We start from the raw sequence: 22,601 nt of genomic DNA on the forward strand, positions 1-22,601 counted from the left end.
AAGTAGAACCACAATGAGACACCATTACACCCCCCCCCCCCCGGCCCCAGAATGACTAGGGTGGGACATCTGGCACTCTTGTACATGGCTGATGGGAGTGTAGAATGGCATCACTACTCTGGAAAACCGTTGGCTATATTTACTAAAACTAATCTTATGTACACTTTATGATGCAGCTGTTCTACTCCTGGGTACAGATCCCAAAGAAATGAATGCTTCTGTTTACCATGAGGATAATTCCCATATTCATAGAGGCTTTAATAATAAACCTCAAACAGAAAACAGCTCAGGTGTCCATTCACAGAATTGATAAGTTGTATATTTATGCAATAGGATACTCCACAGCAGTGAAGAAAGATAAATGGCTATATACAGGAACATGGATGAATTTCACAGGTAATGTTGAAAGGGTATGTACTATAGGATTCCATTTTATGAAACTAGAACAGGCAAACCTAATCTATGATAGTAAGGTCAAAATAGTGGTTACCTTTACCAGCTGATACTTACTAACAGGGACCATGAAAAAAACTTTCTGGGGTATTGGGAAATGCTCTTTGTTCTACTGGTGGTTATACAGTACCCAAATTTATTGAGTTGTATACCTAATATATGTACATTTTACTGAATATATGGTATACCTCAATGAAAAATAGATTTAAAAAATTCTGTTAAGTATTTTTTTTTAAATAAATTTATTTATTTATTTATTTATGGCTGTGTTGGGTCTTCGTTTCTGTGCGAGGGCTTTCTGTAGTTGAGGTGAGCGGGGGCCACTCTTCATCGCAGTGCGCGGGCCTCTCACTGTCGCGGCCTCTCTTGTTGCGGAGCACAGGCTCCAGACGCGCAGGCTCAGTAGTTGTGGCTCACGGGCCTAGTTGCTCCGCGGCATGTGGGATCTTCCCAGACCAGGGCTCGAACCCGTGTCCCCTGCATTGGCAGGCAGATTCTCAACCACTGCGCCACCAGGGAAGCCCATGTTAAGTATTAATCATCCCCATTTACAGAGGAAGAATATGAGGCTTGTAGATGTTAGGTGATAACGCTCATATAATCAGTAATTGGTGGACCTGGGAGTAGGAAGGCACCCAGGGTTTAGGATTCTAAAACTAATGCTAACTCCGGATCAGCATGCTGTTCTTCTGTGAAGGGAGGAATAGTGTTTGCAACGTTTTTATGTCAACAGCCAGTATAGTTCCTGTGCTTATTAGATAAACATATATTTTCTGATTTGAAAAAATAGCAGCCATATATTTGATGAGAGTGGACATTAAAATTCTTAATCATTAATTTAAAATAAGTCCTCTAATTTCTGTTTAAGCTTTGTTTTCTTGCCTCCTGATTTCTTACCAAATAATTTCTCTTGGACTCAAAGTCTCATATATTGACTCCAAGTCCTTATAGTAAAAATATCAGTATGAACTACTTGGAACTCGTGTTCTTTTTCATTAGCTATGGAGAGGTATGTTTTCCTGTTTAATTCATATAGATTAATGTCATAGCAAAGTAAGATTATTTTTCTTCCTTTTCCAGAAGTTTCAGTAATTTGGTTTATGTTCTTGGGCATATATAAGACCTGTTCCAAATTTCTTATTCTTATACTAGAATTCTAACAATGTATGAACAAACAGATATAACCAAAGAATTTAGAATAATCATGAAACAGAAAGCTAGAAGAAACAGAAAGAGCTGAATAGATGGGGATCTTAAGAAGGTGCCTGTATAGCAATTGGAGAAAATTGTGATAGTATCTTTGACCCTGTTTCTAAATATGGTGTGGAATGAAGGCATCTTCAGAAGACGTCTCTTTCCCTTTGACTTCTGGAATCCTGGATGAGTGGTGCTGTCTGACAGACAGTTCTATTTCTGTTGCACAATCTTTTATGGAGATTTGCCAGGCAGTAATACAGTAGGTTCAACTGAGGATGTGTACTCTGAGCCCACATCACTACCACATGTGTGTTTCTAGAACATGCCAAAAGCTTTGTGGCAACCCTATAATTTCATTTTTTTAGGTGCTCAAATAATTTAATTAGTGGTGGTGTTATATTCATCATATTTAAAGTTTATTAACTACCAAGTAGGTAATATGAATAATAAAATTTATGTAAGGAATAAGGAGTTATAATACAGTAGGATCTATGTACCCACCGTGGAGTTTAAGAAAAAGAACATTAGCGTTACCTTGAAGGCCCCCTGTGAGCTCCTCTGCATCCTGTTCCCTTCCCTCCCCTTTCAGAGTTAGCCACTGTCCTGGATTTGGGGTTTTTCATTCCTTTGCCTTTCTTTATACTCTTACCACATACATTTTAATCTCCACACAGTATCTCGTTTTGCTTAGAATCATACTGTATGTGTTCTTTGAACTTACTTTTTCACTCAACATTGTGGTCCTGAGTTTGATCTATTATTATTGCATGTGGCTGTAATTCATGTTCACATGAATATAGTATCCCAGTATGTGAACGTATAATAATTTATGCATCTATTCTGATACTGGACCTTTGGGTTGTTTCCAGGTGTTTACTATTACAAGCAGTGCTGTAAGAACATTTACATATCATATTGATATTTAATATGGTTTAGAAAGGGAGTATTGGCTTTTGGAGGAAGTCAGGCTTATTTGCATATGATAGGGTAAGGCATCTTTCTTCCCATTCCTGCGGGGAAATATCCTCCCATAGGAGAACTGAGCTCAGTGTAGACATGCTACTCTTTTATCTGCAGATTTCCAGTCATTCTCTGTATTTGGAGTGCTGTAAGCTAGCAGGGTGTCAGCCTGTGTTTGCCCACTGGGGCAGAGGCTGACGGTGCTGTGCAACCCTACTAATACAGTCTCTTTTTCAAAAGAGGCCAGTAAAGAAGCCCTGAGACTTACTTTTTACAGCCTGGAAGCTGTCACTGAGTCCTTAAATTGAAGCATGCCATTGGGCAGTGATGCCCTAATGGAGGAAGAAGTACAGAACAGAGTCAAGGATGTCCTTTGGGAAGCTGACAGAGTCTGTTTCGAATGTAATACCAAACTGCAGTGAGACGGAACTGAAGACCTGCAAAGCACAGGCACACTTTCTGTGAGACGTGGGACTTGCCACAAATGCCACATCTGGCCTCTTGAGCAGTTTCATTCAGACCGTTTATGAGCCCGTCAGAATATTGAGTGGCAGGACAAGGTCAGCAGCAGCAAACACTTGGAGTGCAGCCTGTGTATGAGCGTTGACATAATTCTCGCAGCACCGCTTTACTGAACTGGATGTGTGTGCAGGACTCCTCGGTGAGCGCTAAATAGCAAGCTGAGGTGGGAGAGCACAAGCTGAGGAGGCAGAAGAAGTGTTTCAAGGGTCCCTACAATTCACCCCTCCTCAGCGAGGCCACCGGGCAGCCTGGCGCGCAGCTGTAAAGGACGGGCTTGCTGTTTGTGAGCCAAAGCTTCGGGCTGGCTGTGCCTCCAGAAAGCAGGACCACAAACAATGACGGACTAGTTAGATAGCAGGCGCGGCTGCCAGCGGGAGGGCAGACTGGACGTGTGTTCTGTGTGGAAGAGATTGTCGGTCGCTTTTTATCGTCTTTGGCCAGGAATCCGATTCAGGAAAGACATTACACATGCATACATACATACGTATATTTTATATATATATAAAACAGTAAAGTTCTACTCTACTACTTTACACCTCGTCATCAAAAGAAAACAGAAATTCATTCAAAAAACAATGGTTGCAATGAAATACTAGGAGTAGAGCAACATAACATTTTTAGCTTTTTATTCTTTACCAGTCTCATTACATTTTTACCTTATTGACAGAATACTTAAGACTAATAATGCGCTAGAACCCAAAACATAATAATACCTTTAAATTTGAGAATGCCTTATAACTATTTCACTATACACGATTTTCAAGTTCCTTTGCTGTGGATTTTTTTCCCCTCAAGATTGCTTGTTCATCTTTGTCTCCTCCTAGGGCCTAGCACAGTAGAGGATATATACCTCCTAACAGGTGTGGGTGTTCAGTAAATAACTGTGTAACTGGATTGGACTCCAAGGATTCAGATGTCAGTGTATGGTAACCTAGTAGAAAGACATACACTTTTCACCAGCCTCTCTCATCCTCAGCACTTTCATGTAGCGGTCTAATTCCAGTAGTCTGAAGATGCTGCAATATGTTAACTATTTTTTACCTTGAGTTTTCAACCTTCCTGGCTTTTCATCCATTTTCCTGTTTTGCTGAGTTCATTGAGTTATACACATGTGAAACCTTTTCTGATAGCAGGAAGAGAAACTCCGTGATGAGTTAGATGAATTAAAAGCATGAAGCTGGAAAAGGGATAAGAATAGATTTTGGCACATGGGTGGAAAAGGAACACACATATGGGATGTGAAGGGCTGCAAATACAGGCAGAGCTGTAAAGAGAGTGAAGGTAGGAAAACAGAGGCAGAGACAGTTCAGGGAAGAACTAAGAGCTTAGACACAAACGGATTTAGTCTCCCCCAACACCCAGAGAGAGGCAAATAAATACTGTTCTGAGAAGCCCCATAATTTCACTATTTGAAGAAGACATGTTTCACATTACATGAGACAAAATATGCCACTTTGTAAGCATAGTTATATTTATGTATTTATCAAAATTCTTTTTTAAAATTGCTGTATAATTGACATATTACATTAGTTTCAGGTGTACAACATAATGATTCAATATTTGTATATATTGCTAAATGATCACCACCATAAATAGAATTAACATCCTTTGCCACATATAGTTATCAAAATTCTTGATTCACATTTGGGGACCTGTATAATTTGAATGATCCTGTGATTTCTGACACCCTCAAAGCATGACTAATATTTTTACACATAAACTTTGCACGTAAATTAAGAAGATTTCATTAAGCCCTGCTGTTTGTAATTTGATGAATGAAATGGTTTTTCCAACATGGAAGCAGAGAAAATCATTTTGGTTGTAAGGGATAAACTAGTAAGCTATGCAAATAAATATATTTTGAATTCTTGTCCTTTCAGCTTTTAATAATTTTTTTTTAAGTTACTTATTTGGCTTAGGACAGTGATGAATAAAGGAATTGATTTTCTGTTACACTATTAAGATTATTAGATGGGAATAGTCTGTATTGCCCTCTATTGGTGAATGTTATTTTTGACAAAATAATTGCTGTATGTGTCATTTATATGTATTTAATGTTTGTATCAACCAGTGTACTTTACAGAAAAGCACTTTAAAAACTGACCTAATAGTTGTGGCCATGAATTGGCAAAAGGGGGAAAAATTGACCTTATGGGCTTATTGATTTAATAGTTTTATTGACTAAGGTAGTATTGAAATACTTTTGCCTTTGATTAATTTTAATTTTATGTATTTATTTTTTTGTCAGAGCTCCACCTCAGATAAGGCGTCCCAATCGAGAAGTAAGACCTCTGAGGAAAGAAATGCCAGGAGGAGGAGCCCGGGGACCTGTAGGCCGAGCACATCCTATATCAAAGAGTGAAAAACCCTCTACAAGTAGGGACAAGGATTGTAGAGCAAGAGGGAGAGATGACAAGGCAAGACTACCTCTTTGTAACCCACTCACTTTAAGCCTGTGACATTTGTTGCTTATTATACTTCTAGTGGGCTTTTCAGAGGACCCTGGTTTTGACATGGAAGAGATTTTTTTAAAAACTTTGAATCAAAAACCTATGCAGTCTTTGCATTTTGAAGGCCATTCTGCAATGTCAGTAACCTCAGAGGTGTATATATTTCTTAATACACACACACAGAAATTTTAAGTAAAATGGAGCTATTTTTCTTTTTTTGAATTTCAAAATTGTATTAAATATCATCACAATTCTAATAATTAAAGATAAAAAAATGACAAAATTAAATAGGAAATAATTTTGAATCTTAAATAGTAGTCCACATTTACTTAGAAGAGGATGAGGAGGAGGTAGTTTGAATTTTTTTTTTCCCACCCCCCCCCTGCAGTTTTCCCCCCTTGGTGTCCATACGTTTGTTCTCTACATCTGTGTCTCAACTTCTGCCCTGCAAACCGGTTCATCTGTACCATTTTTCTAGGTTCCACATACATGCGTTAATATACGATATTTGTTTTTCTCTTTCTGACTTACTTCACTCTGTATGACAGTCTCTAGATCCATCCACGTCTCAACAAATGACCTAATTTCATTCCTTTTTATGGCTGAGTAATATTCCATTGTATATATGTACCACATCTTCTTTATCCATTCATCTGTCATTGGACATTTAGGTTGTTCCATGTACTGGCTATTGTAAATAGTGCTGCAATGAACATTGGGGTACATGTGTCCTTTTGAATTATGGTTATCTCTGGGTATATGCCCAGTAGTGGGATTGCTGGATCATATGGTAATTCTATTTTTAGTTTTTTAAGGAACCTCCATATTGTTCTCCATAGTGGCTGTATCGATTTACATTCCCACCAACAGTGCAAGAGGGTTCCCTTTTCTCCACACCCTCTCCAGCATTTGTTGTTTGTAGATTTTCTGATGATGCCCATTCTAACTGGTGTGAGGTGATACCTCGTGGTAGTTTTGATTTGCATTTCTCTAATAATTAGTGATGTTGAGCAGCTTTTCATGTGCTTCTTGGCCATCTGTATGTCTTCTTTGGAGAAATGTCTATTTAGGTCTTCTGCCCATTTTTGGATTGGGTTGTTTGTTTCTTTAATATTGAGCTGCATGAGCTGTTTATATAATTTGGAGATTAATCCTTTGTCTGTTGATTTGTTTGCGAATATTTTCTCCCATTCTGAGGGTTGTCTTTTCATCTTGTTTATGGTTTACTTTGCTGAGCAAAAGCTTTTAAGTTTCATTAGGTCCCATTTGTTTATTTTTGTTTTTATTTCCATTACTCTAGGAGGTAGATCAAAAAAGATCTTGCTGTGATTTATGTCAAAGAGTGTTCTTCCTATGTTTTCCTCTAAGAGTTTTATAGTGTCCGGTCTTACATTTAGGTCTCAAATCCATTTTGAGTTTATTTTTGTGTATGGTGTTAGGGAGTGTTCTAATTTCATTCTTTTACATGTAGCTATCCAGTTTTCCCAGCACCACTTATTGAAGAGACTGTCTTTTCTTCATTGTATATCTTTGCCTCCTTTGTCATAGATTAGTTGACCATAGGTGTGTGGGTTTATCTCTGGGCTTTTTATCTTATTGCATTGATCTCTGTTTCTGTTTTTGTGCCAGTACCATATTGTCTTGATTACTATAGCTTTGTAGTATAGTAGTCTGAAGTCAGGGAGTCTGATTCCTCCAGCTCCGTTTTCTTCCCTCAAGACTGCTTTGGCTATTCGGGGTCTTTTGTGTCTCCATACAAATTTTGAGATGATTTGTTCTAGTTCCGTTAAAAATGCCATTGGTACTTTGATAGGGATTGCATTGAATCTGTAGATTGCTTTGGGTAGTATAGTCATTTTCACAATATTGATTCTTCCAATCCAAGAACATGGTATACCTCTCCATCTGTTGGTATCATCTTTAATTTCTTTCATCAGTGTCTTATAGTTTTCTGCATACAGGTCTTTTGTGTCCCTAGGTAGGTTTATTCCTAGGTATTTTATTCTTTTTATTGCAATGGTAAATGGGAGTGTTTCCATAATGTCTCTTTCAGATTTTTCATCATTAGTGTAGAGGAATGCAAGAGATTTTTGTGCATTAATTTTGTATCCTGCAACTTTACCAAATTCATTGATTAGCTCTAGTAGTTTTCTGGTGGCATTTTTAGGATTCTCTATGTATAGTATCATGTAATCTGCAAACATTGACAGTTTTACTTCTTCTTTTCCAATTTGTATTCCTTTTATTTCTTTTTCTTCTCTGATTGCTGTGGCTAGGACTTCCAAAACTATGTTGAGTAATAGTGGTGAGAGTGGACATCCTTGTCTCATTCCTGATCTTAGAGGAAATGCTTTCAGTTTTTCACCATTGAGAATGATGTTTGCTGTGGGTTTGTCATATATGGTCTTTATTATGTTGAGGTAGGTTCCCTCTATGCCCATTTTCTGGAGAGTTTTTATTATAAATGGGTGTTGAATTTTGTCAAAAGCTTTTTCTGCATCTATTGAGGTGATCATTTGGTTTTTATTCTTCAATTTGTTAATATGGTGTATCACATTGATTGATTTGCATATATTGAAGAACCCTTGCATCCCTGGGATAAATCCCACTTGATTGTGGTATATGATCCTTTTAATGTGTTGTTGGATTCTGTTTGCTAGTATTTTGTTGAGGATTTTTGCATCTATATTCATCAGTGATATTGGTCTGTAATTTTCTTTTTTTGTAGTATCTTTGTCTGGTTTTGGTACCAGGGTGATGGTGGCCTCGTAGAATGAGTTTGGGAGTGTTCCTTCCTCTGCAATTTTTTGGAAGAGTTTGAAAAGGATGGGTGTTAGCTCTTCTCTAAATGTTTGATAGAATTCACCTGTGAAGCCATCTGGTCCTGGACTTTTGTTTGTTGGAAGATTCTTAATCACAGTTTCAATTTCATTACTTGTGATTGGTCTGTTGATATTTTCTGTTTCTTCCTGGTTCAGTCTTGGAAGGTTATACCTTTCTAAGAATTTGTCCATTTCTTCCAGGTTGTCCATTTTATTGGCATAGGGTTGCTTGTAGTCGTCTCTTAGGATGCTTTGTATTTCTGCAGTGTCTGTTGTAACTTCTCCTTTTTCATTTCTAATTTTATTGATTTGAGTCATCTCCCTCTTTTTCTTGATGAGTCTGGCTAATGGTTTATCAATTTTGTTTATCTTCTCAAAGAACCAGCTTTTAGTTTTATTGATCTTTGCTATTGTTTTCTTTGTTTCTATTTCATTTAGTTCTGCTCTGATCTTTATGATTTCTTTCCTTCTGCTAACTTTGGGTTTTGTTTGTTCTTCTTTCTCTAGTTCCTTTAGGTGTAAGGTTAGATTGTTTATTTGAGATTTTTCTTGTTTCTTGAGGTAGGCTTGTATGACTATAAACTTCCCTCTTAGAACTGCTTTTGCTGCATCCCATAGGTTTTGGATCATCGTGTTTTCATTGTCATTTGTCTCTAGGTATTTTTTGATTTCCTCTTTGATTTCTTAAGTGGTCTCTTGGTTATTTAGGAACGTATTGTTTAGCCTCCATGTGTATGTGTTTTTTACATTTTTTTCCCTGTAATTCATTTCTAATCTCATAGCGTTGTGGTCAGAAAAGATGCTTGATATGATTTCAGTTTTCTTAAATTTACTGAGGCTTGATTTGTGGCCCAAGATGTGATCTATCCTGGAGAATGTTCCATGCGCACTTGAGAAGAAAGTGTAATCTGCTGTTTTTGGATGGAATGTCCTATAAATATCAATTAAATCTATCTGGTCTATTGTGTCATTTAAAGCTTCTGTTTCCTTATTTATTTTCATTTTGGATGATCTGTCCATTGGTGTAAGTGAGGTGTTAAAGTCCCCCACTATTATTGTGTTACTGTCGATTTCCTCTTTTATAGCTGCTAGCAGTTGCCTTATGTATTGAGGTGCTCCTATGTTGGGTGCATACATATTTATAATGGTTATATCTTCTTCTTGGAATGATCCCTTGATCATTATGTAGTGTCCTTCCTTGTCTTTTGTAACATTCTTTATTTTAAAGTCTATTTTATCTGATATGAGTATTGCTACTCCAGCTTTCTTTAGATTTCTATTTGCATGGAACATCTTTTTCCATCCCCTCACTTTCAGTCTGTATGTGTCCCTAGGTCTGAAGTGGTCTCTTGTAGACAGCATATATATGGATCTTGTTTTTGTATCCATTCAGCAAGCCTGTGTCGTTTGGTTGGAGCATTTAATCCATTCACGTTTAAGGTAATTATCGATATGTATGTTCCTATGACCATTTTCTTAAATGTTTTGGGTTTGTTTTTGTAGGTCCTTTTCTTCTCTTGTGTTTCCCACTTTGAGAAGTTCCTTTAGCATTTGTTGTAGAGCTGGTTTGGTGGTGCTGAATTCTCTTAGCCTTTGCTTGTCTGTAAAGCTTTTGATTTCTCCATCGAATGTGAATGAGATCCTTGCCGGGTAGAGTAATCTTGGTTGTAGGTTCTTCCCTTTCATCCCTTTAAGTATATCATGCCACTCCCTTCTGGCTTGTAGAGTTTCTGCTGAGAAATCAGCTCTTAACCTTATGGGAGTTCCCTTGTATGTTATTTGTCGTTTTTCCCTTGCTGCTTTCAATAATTTTTCTTTGTCTTTAATTTTTACCAATTTGATTACTGTGTGTCTTGGCGTGTTTCTCCTTGGTTTTATCCTGTATGGGACTCGCTGTGCTTCCTGGACTTGGGTGGCTATTTCCTTACCCATGTTGGGGAAGTTTTCGACTATAATCTCTTCAAATATTTTCTCTGGTCCTTTCTCTCTCTCGTCTCCTTCTGGAACCCCTATAATGCGAACGTTGTTGCATTTAATGTTGTCCCAGAGGTCTCTTAGGCTGTCTTCATTTCTTTTCATTCTTTTTTCTTTATTCTGTTCTGCAACAGTGAATTCCACCATTCTGTCTTCCAGGTCACTTATCCGTTCTTCTGCCTCAGTTATTCTGCTATTGATTCCTTCTAGTGTAGTTTTCATTTCAGTTATTGTATTGTTCATCTCTATTTGTTTGTTCTTTAATTCTTCTAGGTCTTTGTTAAACATTTCTTGCATCTTCTCGATCTTTGCCTCCATTCTTTTTCCGAGGTCCTGGATCATCTTCACTATCATTTTTCTGAATTCTTTTCCTGGAAGGTTGCCTATCTCCACTTCATTTAGTTGTTTTTCTGGGGTTTTATCTTGTTCCTTCATCTGGTACATAGCCCTCTGCCTTTTCATCTTGTCTATCTTTCTGTGAATGTGCTTTTTGTTCCACAGGCTGCAGGATTGTAGTTCTTGCTCCTGCTCTCTGCCCTCTAAAATGGAGCTTTTTTTTGGCCGGACCAGGGATCGAGCCCATGCCCCCTGCAGTGGAAGTGCAGAGTCCTAACCACTGGACCTCCAGGGAAGTCCTGAGCTTTTATAGAGATATTCAAAATAAAGTTTTAAAACTTAAAAAATATTTTAACTAGTATTCTGAATTAAAGTGAAAACATAATTGTAGGGGAAAGATTTATAAGGAAGTTGATGTGTCTGCAGTGTTCACAGAATAAGATGATAGATATGCTTTACTATTGCTAAAATTTTTTTAAACTTTGATTTATCTTTCAATTTTAGAGCAAAACAAGATTTTTTTTCTTAATGAGAAAATTTCCTTTGGTTAGGGTTCAGTATGTACATTTACTTTACCTGAGAAATTGATTGGTGAATAAACATAATACTGGGTAGAAATTCTGTGCTGTCCTTAAAATGGACTTTAGGAAAATGTGCTGAAAATAATTTTTCATAGTAAGGAGCCAGGATGACCTGACACTTCTCTTAGCCTTAATTTTAATGAAAAGACAAAAATAAATTTTTAGTGATAGCATTTCCTGTTTCCTTTCTGATGTCATAAGTGAATGAGGATGTTATTGAATTGCCACAAAGAAGTTTTATTTTCCTAGCTAAGGGTTCTATATGTCATCACATTTATGCCGTGATATTTATCGTGAAAATACAGCTTATAACTAATAGCAAGTGGTTATCCTTAAAAATTACATACTATATTTGAATATTTTTACTATATATGATTTCAGTCAGTGGTAAGGACTCTACACAGACCAACTTCCTACACCTTGTGGTTTTTTAGTCCATAATGGAATAAAACTGATGTTTTCTGAATATCTCTATTCATGAGATAGAGCCAAAGACATATTCTCTCTACCTCACTAGGACACTGAAAATGAATTAGATTTTTTTATGTTTGTAATTTGTTCGAGCTATTATGTCGTAAAACAGTAAGTGATTCCATTTCATATCCTTTTGGGATCAGTGAGGGGTACTAATATATAAACAAATTTTCCTGCTGATGAAATTGAACTGGTTCTCCCCATTATCAAAAGCCACATAATGGATACTTAAAAATCTGTATCTTATATGTCATCTTTGTTTCTTCCTCTGTTCTTCGTTTTTGTGTTGCTAACCTTGGTTTGCATTTTAGAGAATAAAGTAGTGACTGAAGTCCACCCATCACTCTGCTAGTAGCTTTTAGGTAAACTTTTAGAACCAGGTAAGGAACTTTCAGTCTTTATCTTAACTTCACATAACACAAGAGAAGAATCTTGGTCATGGTTTATTGGATTCTTCCCTGCTAGGTACCGTTTGGAGTGATTACACAATAATTTATGAAATAATCCCAAGTAGTAGGCAGTCATTTTATCCCCATTTTTACAAATGAAGAAACTGAGATAGAGCTAAAGTATCTTATCCAAAGTCATAGAGTAAGGAATGGAGCTTTGTGAATCACAGATCTTTTTCTTCTTTATTTTAGTATTTTTCATATTGGTAGTATCCCTACCAAACTAGATTAAAAGTCTGGTTGGATTTGAAAAGAATTCCAGAAAAATTAAATAAATGTTGATTTTAAAATGTGATTCTTAAGCAAAGAACGAAACAACCAGGCAGCATTTGTTGAATGTCAGATAAATTTCTCTGGATATTGTAAATAGTCTTTTACTTAAAAAGTTCCAAATAATTTTCTAAATCTTAGTTGTTCTTCATTCACATGTAAGTACTCGGAATGTCACTGGAAGATAAGCCCTTTAATAAAAGAAAAAGAACAGTTGTTTGAAGATAAAAGAGACTTTCTGAGTCACTCTGGAAACAAAAGGGATTACAGTTAAAAAAAAAAACAACAAACTCATAGAAACTTCATTAGAATATGAAAGGTGTGCTTGGTTCAGTTATGATCATCGTAAGCACTCAGATATTCATTAGAACACTGGAGTCCTTAAACTCACTGGAAGCGGTGATAGGGTTTGAGGCAGTTTAGATGAAACTGACAGATATCCATTGCCATTGAAAGCTAATTTGAAATCGAGTACTGAAGGGTCCTCAGTGTTGTTGGTTTTTTAAAATCAGTTTTGTGTGTTGCAACCAGCTTAAAAAAAAAAATGAAATAGACTAGAAAATTCAGACTGCATTGCCCATTATAAGGACAGTATTATTTTGAGAAAAAAATTTGTTATATAAGTATGTAAAAATTTAGTTATATATTTGTATACACTAGCTCATGATCTAAGATGAATTTATTACTTTGTGTCATGGTCAGAAGTTTGAAAGCTGCTTTTCTTCTCTAGCCACTTAACTTTATAGATGTTAAAAAAAGAGAGGACAGGAGAAATTACATGTTTTGCTTAAGACTCTCAGTATCTTTGGATTCTTAGTTTAGTCTTGTGAGCTGTATGAGGAAGCAGCTAGTAATAAAAGCAGTAGCAACAGGTCTCACTCTGCCTTGAGCATTCTTAACCTGTACCAGTCCTCCCTACAAATTCCTGTGGACTCAGTGTTATTTTCCCTGTACTGTGTATGAAGAAATTGAGACACTGAAGTTACAACTGCAAGTAGGTGGTGGAACTAGGATTTGAACTCTGATAACCTGAGCTTTTAACCATTATGCTATGCAGCCTCTTATTTGAAAATGCTTGCTGTCTTATTTTAATGTATCACAAATATCTATTTCTTTTAAGAGTACCAGTTCACTTTCTGAGAGTGATTAAATCTTTTTCTTCTTTTTTTTTTTTTAAACTGCTAACAGGCTTCAAGTTAGGTCCAATCTTAAAAATGCTATTTTTCAATAAATAACAGTCACTGTGTATAGTGATCTGTTATTCAAGCCTTACAGTTTTTTCCCCTGAGGTACAGAGTCATCATGAGGCCAGTTTGTTATGCCATTTACTTAATGTACCTTTATTAAGTGCATACTTTGTGTTAGTCATACTTCTAGGTACTAGGAAGGCAAACTTTAATATGTGACTCCTGGCCTCAAGTTGATTGTTATTGATGAGAGGGAATCAGAGGAATAAATTAACCTTTACAGCCATATTTTTTAGTCTTATTTGAATGTACCTGAGAAAAATGGTTATTTTTATTTTACTATCTAAGTCTAGAGTCAGTGTAGAAATATACATAGAAATAACAAATGCATTTTTTAATTTAAAAAGGATAGTCTAGGGCTTCCCTGGTGGCGCAGTGGTTGGGAGTCTGCCTGCTAATGCAGGGGACACGGGTTCGAGCCCTGGTCTGGGAGGATCCCACATGCCACGGAGCAGCTGGGCCCGTGAGCCACAACTGCTGAGCCTGCGCGTCTGGAGCCTGTGCCCCGCAACGGGAGGGGCCGCGATAGTGAAAGGCCCGCGCACCGCGATGAAGAGCGGTCCCCGCACCGCGATGAAGAGTGGCCCCCACTTGCCGTAACCAGAGAAAGCCCTCGCACGAACCGAAGACCCAACACAGCCAAAAATAAAATAAATAAATAAATAAAGTAGCTATAAAATTAAAAAAAAAAAAAAAAGGATAGTCTAAAAGTAAACTATTAGGTAGCAGAATAGATGTTTTTGTATTATAAACCAAAAATAAATTTAATTAATAAAATTCTGATTCTCAAGTATTTATAAGACTATGGCTTTATGGTTAATTAACTCTTAGTGAAATGAGCAGTGCTTCCATTATGATCTCATGATTAAAGCTGTGTGTGCTTTTAGATAGAATTCAGATTAAAGTATGGTAAATCATCTTCAGAGACTTCATTTAAAGCCATTAAACTTAAAGGACTTCATTTCATTGAATTATAACAAATGGCCATTTTTTGAATATTTTCCTTCTCTGATTAAATGTAGGGATGTCTGATATGGAGAGACATTGTAAACTGGGTTGGAGTATTCTTTTGAGAACTGTTGATCGGTGGTTATACAAGTGAACAGTGACTTAAAAAAAAAGTCTTTTTATTGAAGAAAAGTATATACATTATAAGGGTATATTTGATGAATGATGATCATCTCACCAGCAGTGTACTGGTAAATGTTTAATAACTAGTTTTCTGAAGAAAAAAAAAGTGTATGTGTATATAAACACGTACATATTTACACACAAATTTATTATAAATCTGACTGATATAAAGGATGTGCAGCATATAAGTTACAAATAATAAAATATACAGTACTCTTTAGTGTAAACTTTATAGAGCCAATGGACCCTCACAGAATGCCTTTGCTGCTTTTTGCTTAACTCTTGCAAACCTATGGTTGCAGTTGACAGATGATTAGGAATGTAGTTCTGTTAGGATATTGGTTGATATTTTGTTTTTATTAATGAGTCACATGAAAGTGAAACAACAGAAACATATGTGGGAACTTCACTCATTGATCAATCACTTGAGCAACTTTGATGAATCAGATCATGGTTTTCAAATACTGGAAAATTATTTCCTTCATTTTTTGTGCTATTTACATTGTAACAACTATAGAAATGACACACTTTTAAATGTAATATTTTCCCCATTACTTTAAGTCTAGACAGTTAACAAAACAAGAAATCAAGCCCTGTTTTGTAGCATTTGCTGGTTTCTCTGGTATAAATACTTTCACTATGATGGATTTCAAGCTACCAACATGAGGTCACTGAACTCAGAGTCAAGATAAGATGGGTAGTAGCCTTCCATTCTATAGTGTAGACACAGTAGACTTAAGTAACCCTAAGTGCATAGGTAATAGTTAAATAGTTAGAAGTGCGGAGTTTTGAGTAATTACCACTTTTGTTTTTAATATAACTTATTCTGTTTGTGTAATTTAATTTTTATCAATGGCTGTTTTTTATAGAAAAATTCCTGAAAATTTAAGAATTGGCTCTTACAAACCAGTAAGAGTCCGCTTCGGCTGACTGCATTTAACCTCTGTAACTACCATGTAATCCATGTAACTATCACTCAGGGGTCAAGAATAGAACATTTAGCACCTCAGAAGTCCATATTCAGGATCCCTTCTGATCCCTGACACTTCTTTCTCAAAAGTAAGCACTATTCTGCCACTTTGTTTCCAAAGATAACCACTATTCCGATTTCTAATACCATAATTTAGTTATACCTTTTTTGAAACTTTACATACAGTAAGTATTCTTTTTTTGTCTGGCTCTTTTTGCTCAACATATGTTGGTGAGATTTTGCCATCCTGTTGCATATATCTGAAGTTTGTTTATTTTCATTAATATACAGTATTATACCACAGTTGAATCTGTTTTACTATTAGTGAACTTTTGGATTGCTTTCAGTTTGAAACTATTATTAATAATGCTACCTTGGATAGTTTTATACTTATCCTTTGGTATCTATGTGAGCATATATACCTTTCTAGTGAGCATATACCTAGGAGTGGACTTGATGGGCCATAGGATATGCATCTGTTAAACTTTCGTAGGTAACACCAAATAGTTTTCCAAAGTGATTATACCAATTTCCACGTCTGCCTGCAGAGCACGAAAGTTCTAGTTGCTCCACATCCTCGCCAACACTTGATATTGTCTGTCTCTTGTGGGTGAATCTCGTTGTGATTTTACCAGCATATCTACCATGTATGGTGTACTTATCTGATAACTTCTGAGGTTAAAAGTTCTTTCATATGTTTATTGGCCATTCGTATTATCAGTGACTTGTTTTTAAGAAATATCCTGTTCTGTCCTTTGGATATTAAATCACTCCACAGATTTTTTCTCTCTTGGCAGCTGATTAATAGTGTTGGTTTTTGCTTTTATTTTTATTTTTTTAAATTTTATTACATTAGATTATAGTAAAGTAGTTACTTGCTGTTCTGTCCCTGAATGTTTTACTGTGTTTTACTTGTTTGTATATTGTGTCCCCTAATGTGAGTGTATGCCTCTGAGGGCAGGATTTTTGTCTGCTTAGATCACTGCTATTTCCCAGTACCTAGAATAGTGCCTGGTACAGAGTAAGTATTCATAAATATTGCTGCAAGAATGCATTTATTGATAAGTAAGCAGAATGCTATTGATTCATTATTTCAACTTAAATGTATTTTGTATTAACACTCCAATGCAAGGCATGACACTGAAATTAGTAAGCATTTTGCATTTATCAACGTACTTTCCCTTGTAAATAATAAAGTCTTATCCCTAAAATATCAGTTTAGAGATCTTGTCTAACTTTTCCTGTGTTTGCTTCTCACACTGGGGTAGGAGTAGCCCAAAGTGTACAGCCTTATGCCATAGTGTACAAAGGGGTTGAAAGCACTGGTTCTGGAGACAGACTGCCTAGGATCTAGCTGTGTGTCCTTGGACAATTTACTCAAGCTCTTGGTGCCTCAGTTTTCTCATCTATGAGGTAAAAATAATACGAGTACCTAACTCATAGGACCTTTAAGATTGTTATGTCAAGTGCTTAGAACAGTGCCTGGCATATAGCAAGCTGTAAACGCGTGTTAGCTGTAAAGGTAACATGACAGTGGGGAACTAACACAGGTATGATACAGAATAAAGATCACGTAAAAAAAAAAAAAAGAGAAACAGTGAGATTTCCAAGCAATTTTGCACTTGCCTTGGGCTGTTGAACTCAGGAAACAGATGAATAAGTGGGCAAGTGAGAGGCAGTGGCTTTACCCAAAGAACCAAAGGTCAGCTATAATTCAGCTCAGACATCCCTGTGATTGGGGGCCGGTGGTTCTTATTACTAATTAGCCAGTGATTCTAACGTCGGGTAGCTCACTGCCTACAAGAGAGATGACTCTCCTGATGGATGGACTCATTGTTAGAAAATTCTTTCTTTTGTCGATCTGAAATTTACCTCTTCTGTCACTTTGTACTGGTCCTGGTTCTTTCCTTTGGAGTAATACAGAGTACATACAGGTAAGGAGGTCAGTTTGTTGTGCTGCTCCGTTAACATTTTCTTCATCAGCTTAAACGTCTCTAGGGTCCCTGATCCTCCTCCCTATGACATGGGTTTTGAACCCTTTATCACTCTTCTCTTGGTATAATTTATTTGTCAACATTTTTCTTAAAATGTAAGACCCAGAGCTAGTAACTGAGCATGTTTCTCTTAGATGGCACACAGTGAAATATAAAAACGATTATGTGCATTTTAGGCCAATCTGTGTCATTAATTGACTCTATAATGTTGAGTTGGTCACTAATTTTAGCCTCATCTTCCTCAAATAGAATACTAATGAAAGATCGTAAACAAACTTTTCTTTTTTTTAAAAAATTTTTATTTACTTATTTATTTTATTTTTGTCTGTGTTGGGTCTTCGTTTCTGTGCGAGGGCTTTCCCCAGTTGCGGCAAGTGGGGGCCACTCTTCATCGCGGTGCGCGGGCCTCTCTTGTTGCGGAGCACAGGCTCCAGACGTGCAGGCTCAGTAGTTGTGGCTCACGGGCCTAGTTGCTCCGCGGCATGTGGGATCTTCCCAGACCAGGGCTCGAACCCGTGTCCCCTGCATTGGCAGGCAGACTCTCAACCACTGCGCCACCAGGGAGGCCCCAAACTTTTTGATATGGGTAATTTAGACACTCGTAAAAAGAAGCTAAAATACTTTGCTTTAATGAGAAAAAGTATATCAGCCTTCATGCTAATAATCAAATTTTTGCTAATTAATTAATGTGAAAATTTAAGCAAAGATTTCTAAGATGATTTCAGTGATGTTGCAGTTATTATTATTATTATAAACTGTACAGGTAATAATATCTTGGGTGAGGTTAGCTTTATTGCCTGAAAACTAAACTTCTTTTAGGTGTTGTAGTTAATCTTGTTGGTTAACTGAAACCAGAGCTGCTAACTTATATTTGATATCCCTATTTTAATTTATTTGAGTATTTGTTATGAAGGATAATTGTCACCCATTTTGTTGATTTCCCAATATAACCAAATAAATTATTTATTTTTAGTTTCCTTAATTTGTTGTTTAGTAACCTCACCATTTTGGTTTGAAAAAGTTCTAGAATCTTCTTTGTAGTACTTATTTTGTATTCAGGTCTCATTTCTACCATTGAGAAACTTTGGGTGCTAGGGCAAGTCCTTTGACTAGCTTCTTTTTTTTAACATCTTTATTAGCGTATAATTGCTTTACAATGGTGTGTTAGTTTCTGCTGTATAACAAACTGAATCAGCTATACATATACATATATCCCCATATCTCCTCCCTCTTGGGTCTCCCTCCCACCCTCCCTATCCCACCCCTCTAGGTGGTCACAAAGCACCGAGCTGATCTCCCTGTGCTATGCGGCTGCTTCCCACTAGCTATCTATTTTACATTTGGTGGTGTATATAAGTCCATGCCATTCTCTCACTTCGTCCCAGCTTACCTTTCCCCCTCCCCATGTCCTCAAGTCTACCCGAAGTCTGTGTCTTTCTTCCTGTCCTGCCCCTAGGTTCTTCAGAACCTTTTTTTTTTGGCTAGATTTATACACGTATCCTCTTCTGTGAATTGAGAGCCTTGACCTCGACTACTGCAATAGGCCTTTGTTTTTCTGCTTCTCCTTCTCCCTCCAGCCCATCCTTTTTCCATATCGCAGCTAGCAGGGTCATTTAAAAATGTAAATCAGATCCTGTCATTCCCCTGCTTAGCACATTTCAAAAATTTCCCCATGTACTTAGAATAAAATCTAAATTCCTCCCCATGGCCTATAGGGGCCCAGTGAGCTGGCCTCTGATCATCTCTCCAACCTATTCTTTTTGCTCAATACCTTTTAGCTATAGTGACCATTCAGTTTTTTCATAGCATTTAACAGTTTATAATTATGTATGTTTTGGGTTTGTTTACTTGTTAATTTTTTCCACCACAAGACTGGATGCTCAGTGAGGGCAGATAATGTATTTTCATTCACTGATCTGAAACTGAATGTGTTGGACATAGATGGTCACATATTTATTGTTTTTAAAATCCTATGATTCCTATTACTTCCAGATAAGTGTGCAGCTTTTCCTTTCCCTTGGTAGTGTTTATCAAATCCTCCCCCACCACTTGGACATTCATATTAAAATGACTCTGCCTATATTTTTTAATACTAATTTTTTGGTAAGTCTAAAATTACCATGTCAGGACTTCCCTGGTGACGCAGTGGTTAAGAATCCGTCTGCCAATGCAGGGGACACGGGTTTGATCCCTGGTCCAGGAAGATCCCACATGTCAAGGAGCGACTAAGCCCGTGTGCCACAACTACTGAGCCCGTGAGCCACAACTACTGAGCCCGCGTGCCACAACTGCTGAAGCCCATGTACCTAGAGCTCGTGCTCCTCAACAAGAGAAGCCGCTGCAATGAGAAGCCCGTGCATTGCAATGAAGAGTAGCCCCCGCTCGCCGCAACTAGAGAAAGCCCATGCACAGCAGTGAAGACCCAACACAGCCAAAAATAAATAAATAAATAAAATAAAGTTACAGTCATGTCAAAGCTTGTTAAGTCCCAGATATATCAGTGTCCATTGCATTCTTTGGTTGATTTATTTCTAGAAGAGTTTTAAAATGATTACATAGTGTTCCCAGTGATTTGTTTGAATGTGACTAGCCTTGGCCTATCATTATTATAAAATGTGATTCTAGGCCGTGCTTATTTTAAATTTGTTGATGTTATTTTTGTTGTGTAGGCATGCCAGAAATTTATTCCTTTTAAGTGTCAGTATTGGGATCTGTCATCTGAAATACAAGAATCTTTCTGAAAACTTAGCTTAATACTGTTGCCATGCTACCCAGAGACAGTAAATTATTCATTTTGGGGTCAAGTCACCAGAGTACTGTTTGGTCATTTACCTAGTGGCTTAAAGAGCTAGAGTGTTCGCCCAAAGGGAGCCATTTCGGCTTCTCTCAGCACTTAGGATCTAGTTTATGGTTTATCTCAGATGGAGTGTGGTAGGAGAGGTTCATCCTGTTCTTTCTCTTCAGATTGAAGCTTAGGAAACTGACTCATTTTTGGACCATATTTCCTTTCATTTTTACATTAACAGTAACTGTGGAGCTGAAGCTCTGGGGAGGTGCTTGGCTCTGTCTGCTGAAGTAGTTCCAGTGGTTGAACTGTCTCTGGCAGCTGAGCATGTTTCATTTAAAGCTCTTCGGAGCCGAGTAAATCTTGGCGGAACTCCATAGCATATAATTCTTTTTTAAAGCCTCTATATTATTAAATAAAGAATTTGGGGTAAAGTGTATTGCTTTAATGGTCCTAATGATACTATTTTAAAAGGTCCTTTTATCGTTGTCATTACAGTGACTTTATGATGTGGTCCAAGGACCTTACTAGGAAGAAACCCTCAACCCTGAGTGGGTACTTACAGTGACAGGGAAAAGGCTTTGTAAGATGCAGTTCAGAGTCCCACCTCTTTCCTCATCTGCAGCCTCTTTCTTGGATGCTTAGGAGGATAGTTCTGCCATACATAACCTAGTCTTTTGTTTTTTTTAATGAAGTATAGTTGATTTATAATGTTGTGTTAGTTTCAGGTGTACAGCACAGTGATTCAGTTATACACATTTTATATATATATATATATTTCTTTTTCAGATTCTTTTTCCTTATAGGTTATTACAAAATATTGAGTATAGTACTATATAGTGCTATACAGTAGGTCCTTGCTGGTTACCTATTTTATATATAGTAGTGTGTGTATGCTAATCCCATCCTCTTAATTTATCCCTCTCCGCCATAACCTGCTTTTAAGCTTTAAGCCGACTCAGCCAGGCATGAGGTGGTCTGATGCTGTGAAAAAGCATGGATCTGGGGAGTCAGGAAGATCTGAGTTAAAATCTGTACTCTGACATTTAATAATTGTGAACTTAAGTTACTTAACTTTCTGAGTCCCAGTTCCTTATCTGTAAAAATAGGGTTATAATACCTACCTTGTAGGGTAGTTGTATTAAATGAGATAATATATGTGAGATTTCTTGCCATGCAGTAGGTTTTCAATTGATTTCTTTTCTTCCTCTGTGTTAATACTCAAGTATTTTTCAGTGGTGGTAGAAATCCCTTGCATCCACAAATTTAGAGGTATCTAGCTCATTTCAGTCTTACGTGCAACTGTCCCCTCAAGAATGTAAATTTGAAGTGTCTAATAAAGTTGGCCAGTTCATCTATTTCTGATGAATTAAATAGGGGAGGATGGCATTTGGGTAATTAGCAAACAGTATTTAAAAAAATAGTAAGCCATTTAAAATGGTTACATTGCAATATTTTGCAAGCTTAATGATGTTAATTAAAATTATCTTGTTATTGATCAGCATTTTTTTGTACCTGTCCCCAGGGAAGGAAAAATATGCAAGACGGTGCAAGTGATGGTGAAATTCCCAAATTTGATGGTGCTGCATATGATAAGGATCTGGTGGAAGCCCTTGAGAGAGACATCGTCTCTAGGAATCCTAGCATTCACTGGTTAGTCTGTTAAGTTCTTGAATTACAGTAGTGGAGAAAACAAATTGTAGGTTGGCTTGGTGTGAGTCTTGTCTTGTTATCCATTCATCTCCTGATTATGACTTCATCCGTAATATGAGTGTGCAGAATTGGTAGGACAGTTCTTCTTCCAGAATATAACCAAGACATTTTCATACTAATTTGATGTTGACATAACTGACAAAGGTTGTTAATTGAATAACATGTCCTAATTTATAATTGCAATATGTTTTCACTGATCATTTTATACAGTAAAAATTAGAATAATGTTCTTAATGTAAGAAAAATTTCATAATTAAAAAAAATTAAAACAAT

At 36.8% G+C, this 22,601-nt stretch overlaps 1 protein-coding gene across 5 annotated transcripts in view; it reads left to right on the forward strand.

Annotated features, from left to right (window-relative positions):
• Positions 1-22,601, forward strand: part of KATNAL1 (katanin catalytic subunit A1 like 1) — an 84,519-nt gene that overhangs the window by 30,996 nt on the left and 30,922 nt on the right. For all 5 annotated transcript variants that reach the window (XM_007164170.3, XM_007164173.2, XM_007164174.2 and 2 more), the window contains exons 4-5: positions 5,381-5,549; positions 22,141-22,268. In XM_007164170.3, the coding sequence (XP_007164232.1) occupies positions 5,381-5,549; positions 22,141-22,268 (297 nt within the window). The remainder of the gene's footprint in view (positions 1-5,380; positions 5,550-22,140; positions 22,269-22,601) is intronic.

This window comes from Balaenoptera acutorostrata, chromosome 18 (assembly GCF_949987535.1).
Source record: "Balaenoptera acutorostrata chromosome 18, mBalAcu1.1, whole genome shotgun sequence".
Taxonomy (NCBI): Eukaryota; Metazoa; Chordata; class Mammalia; order Artiodactyla; family Balaenopteridae; genus Balaenoptera; species Balaenoptera acutorostrata.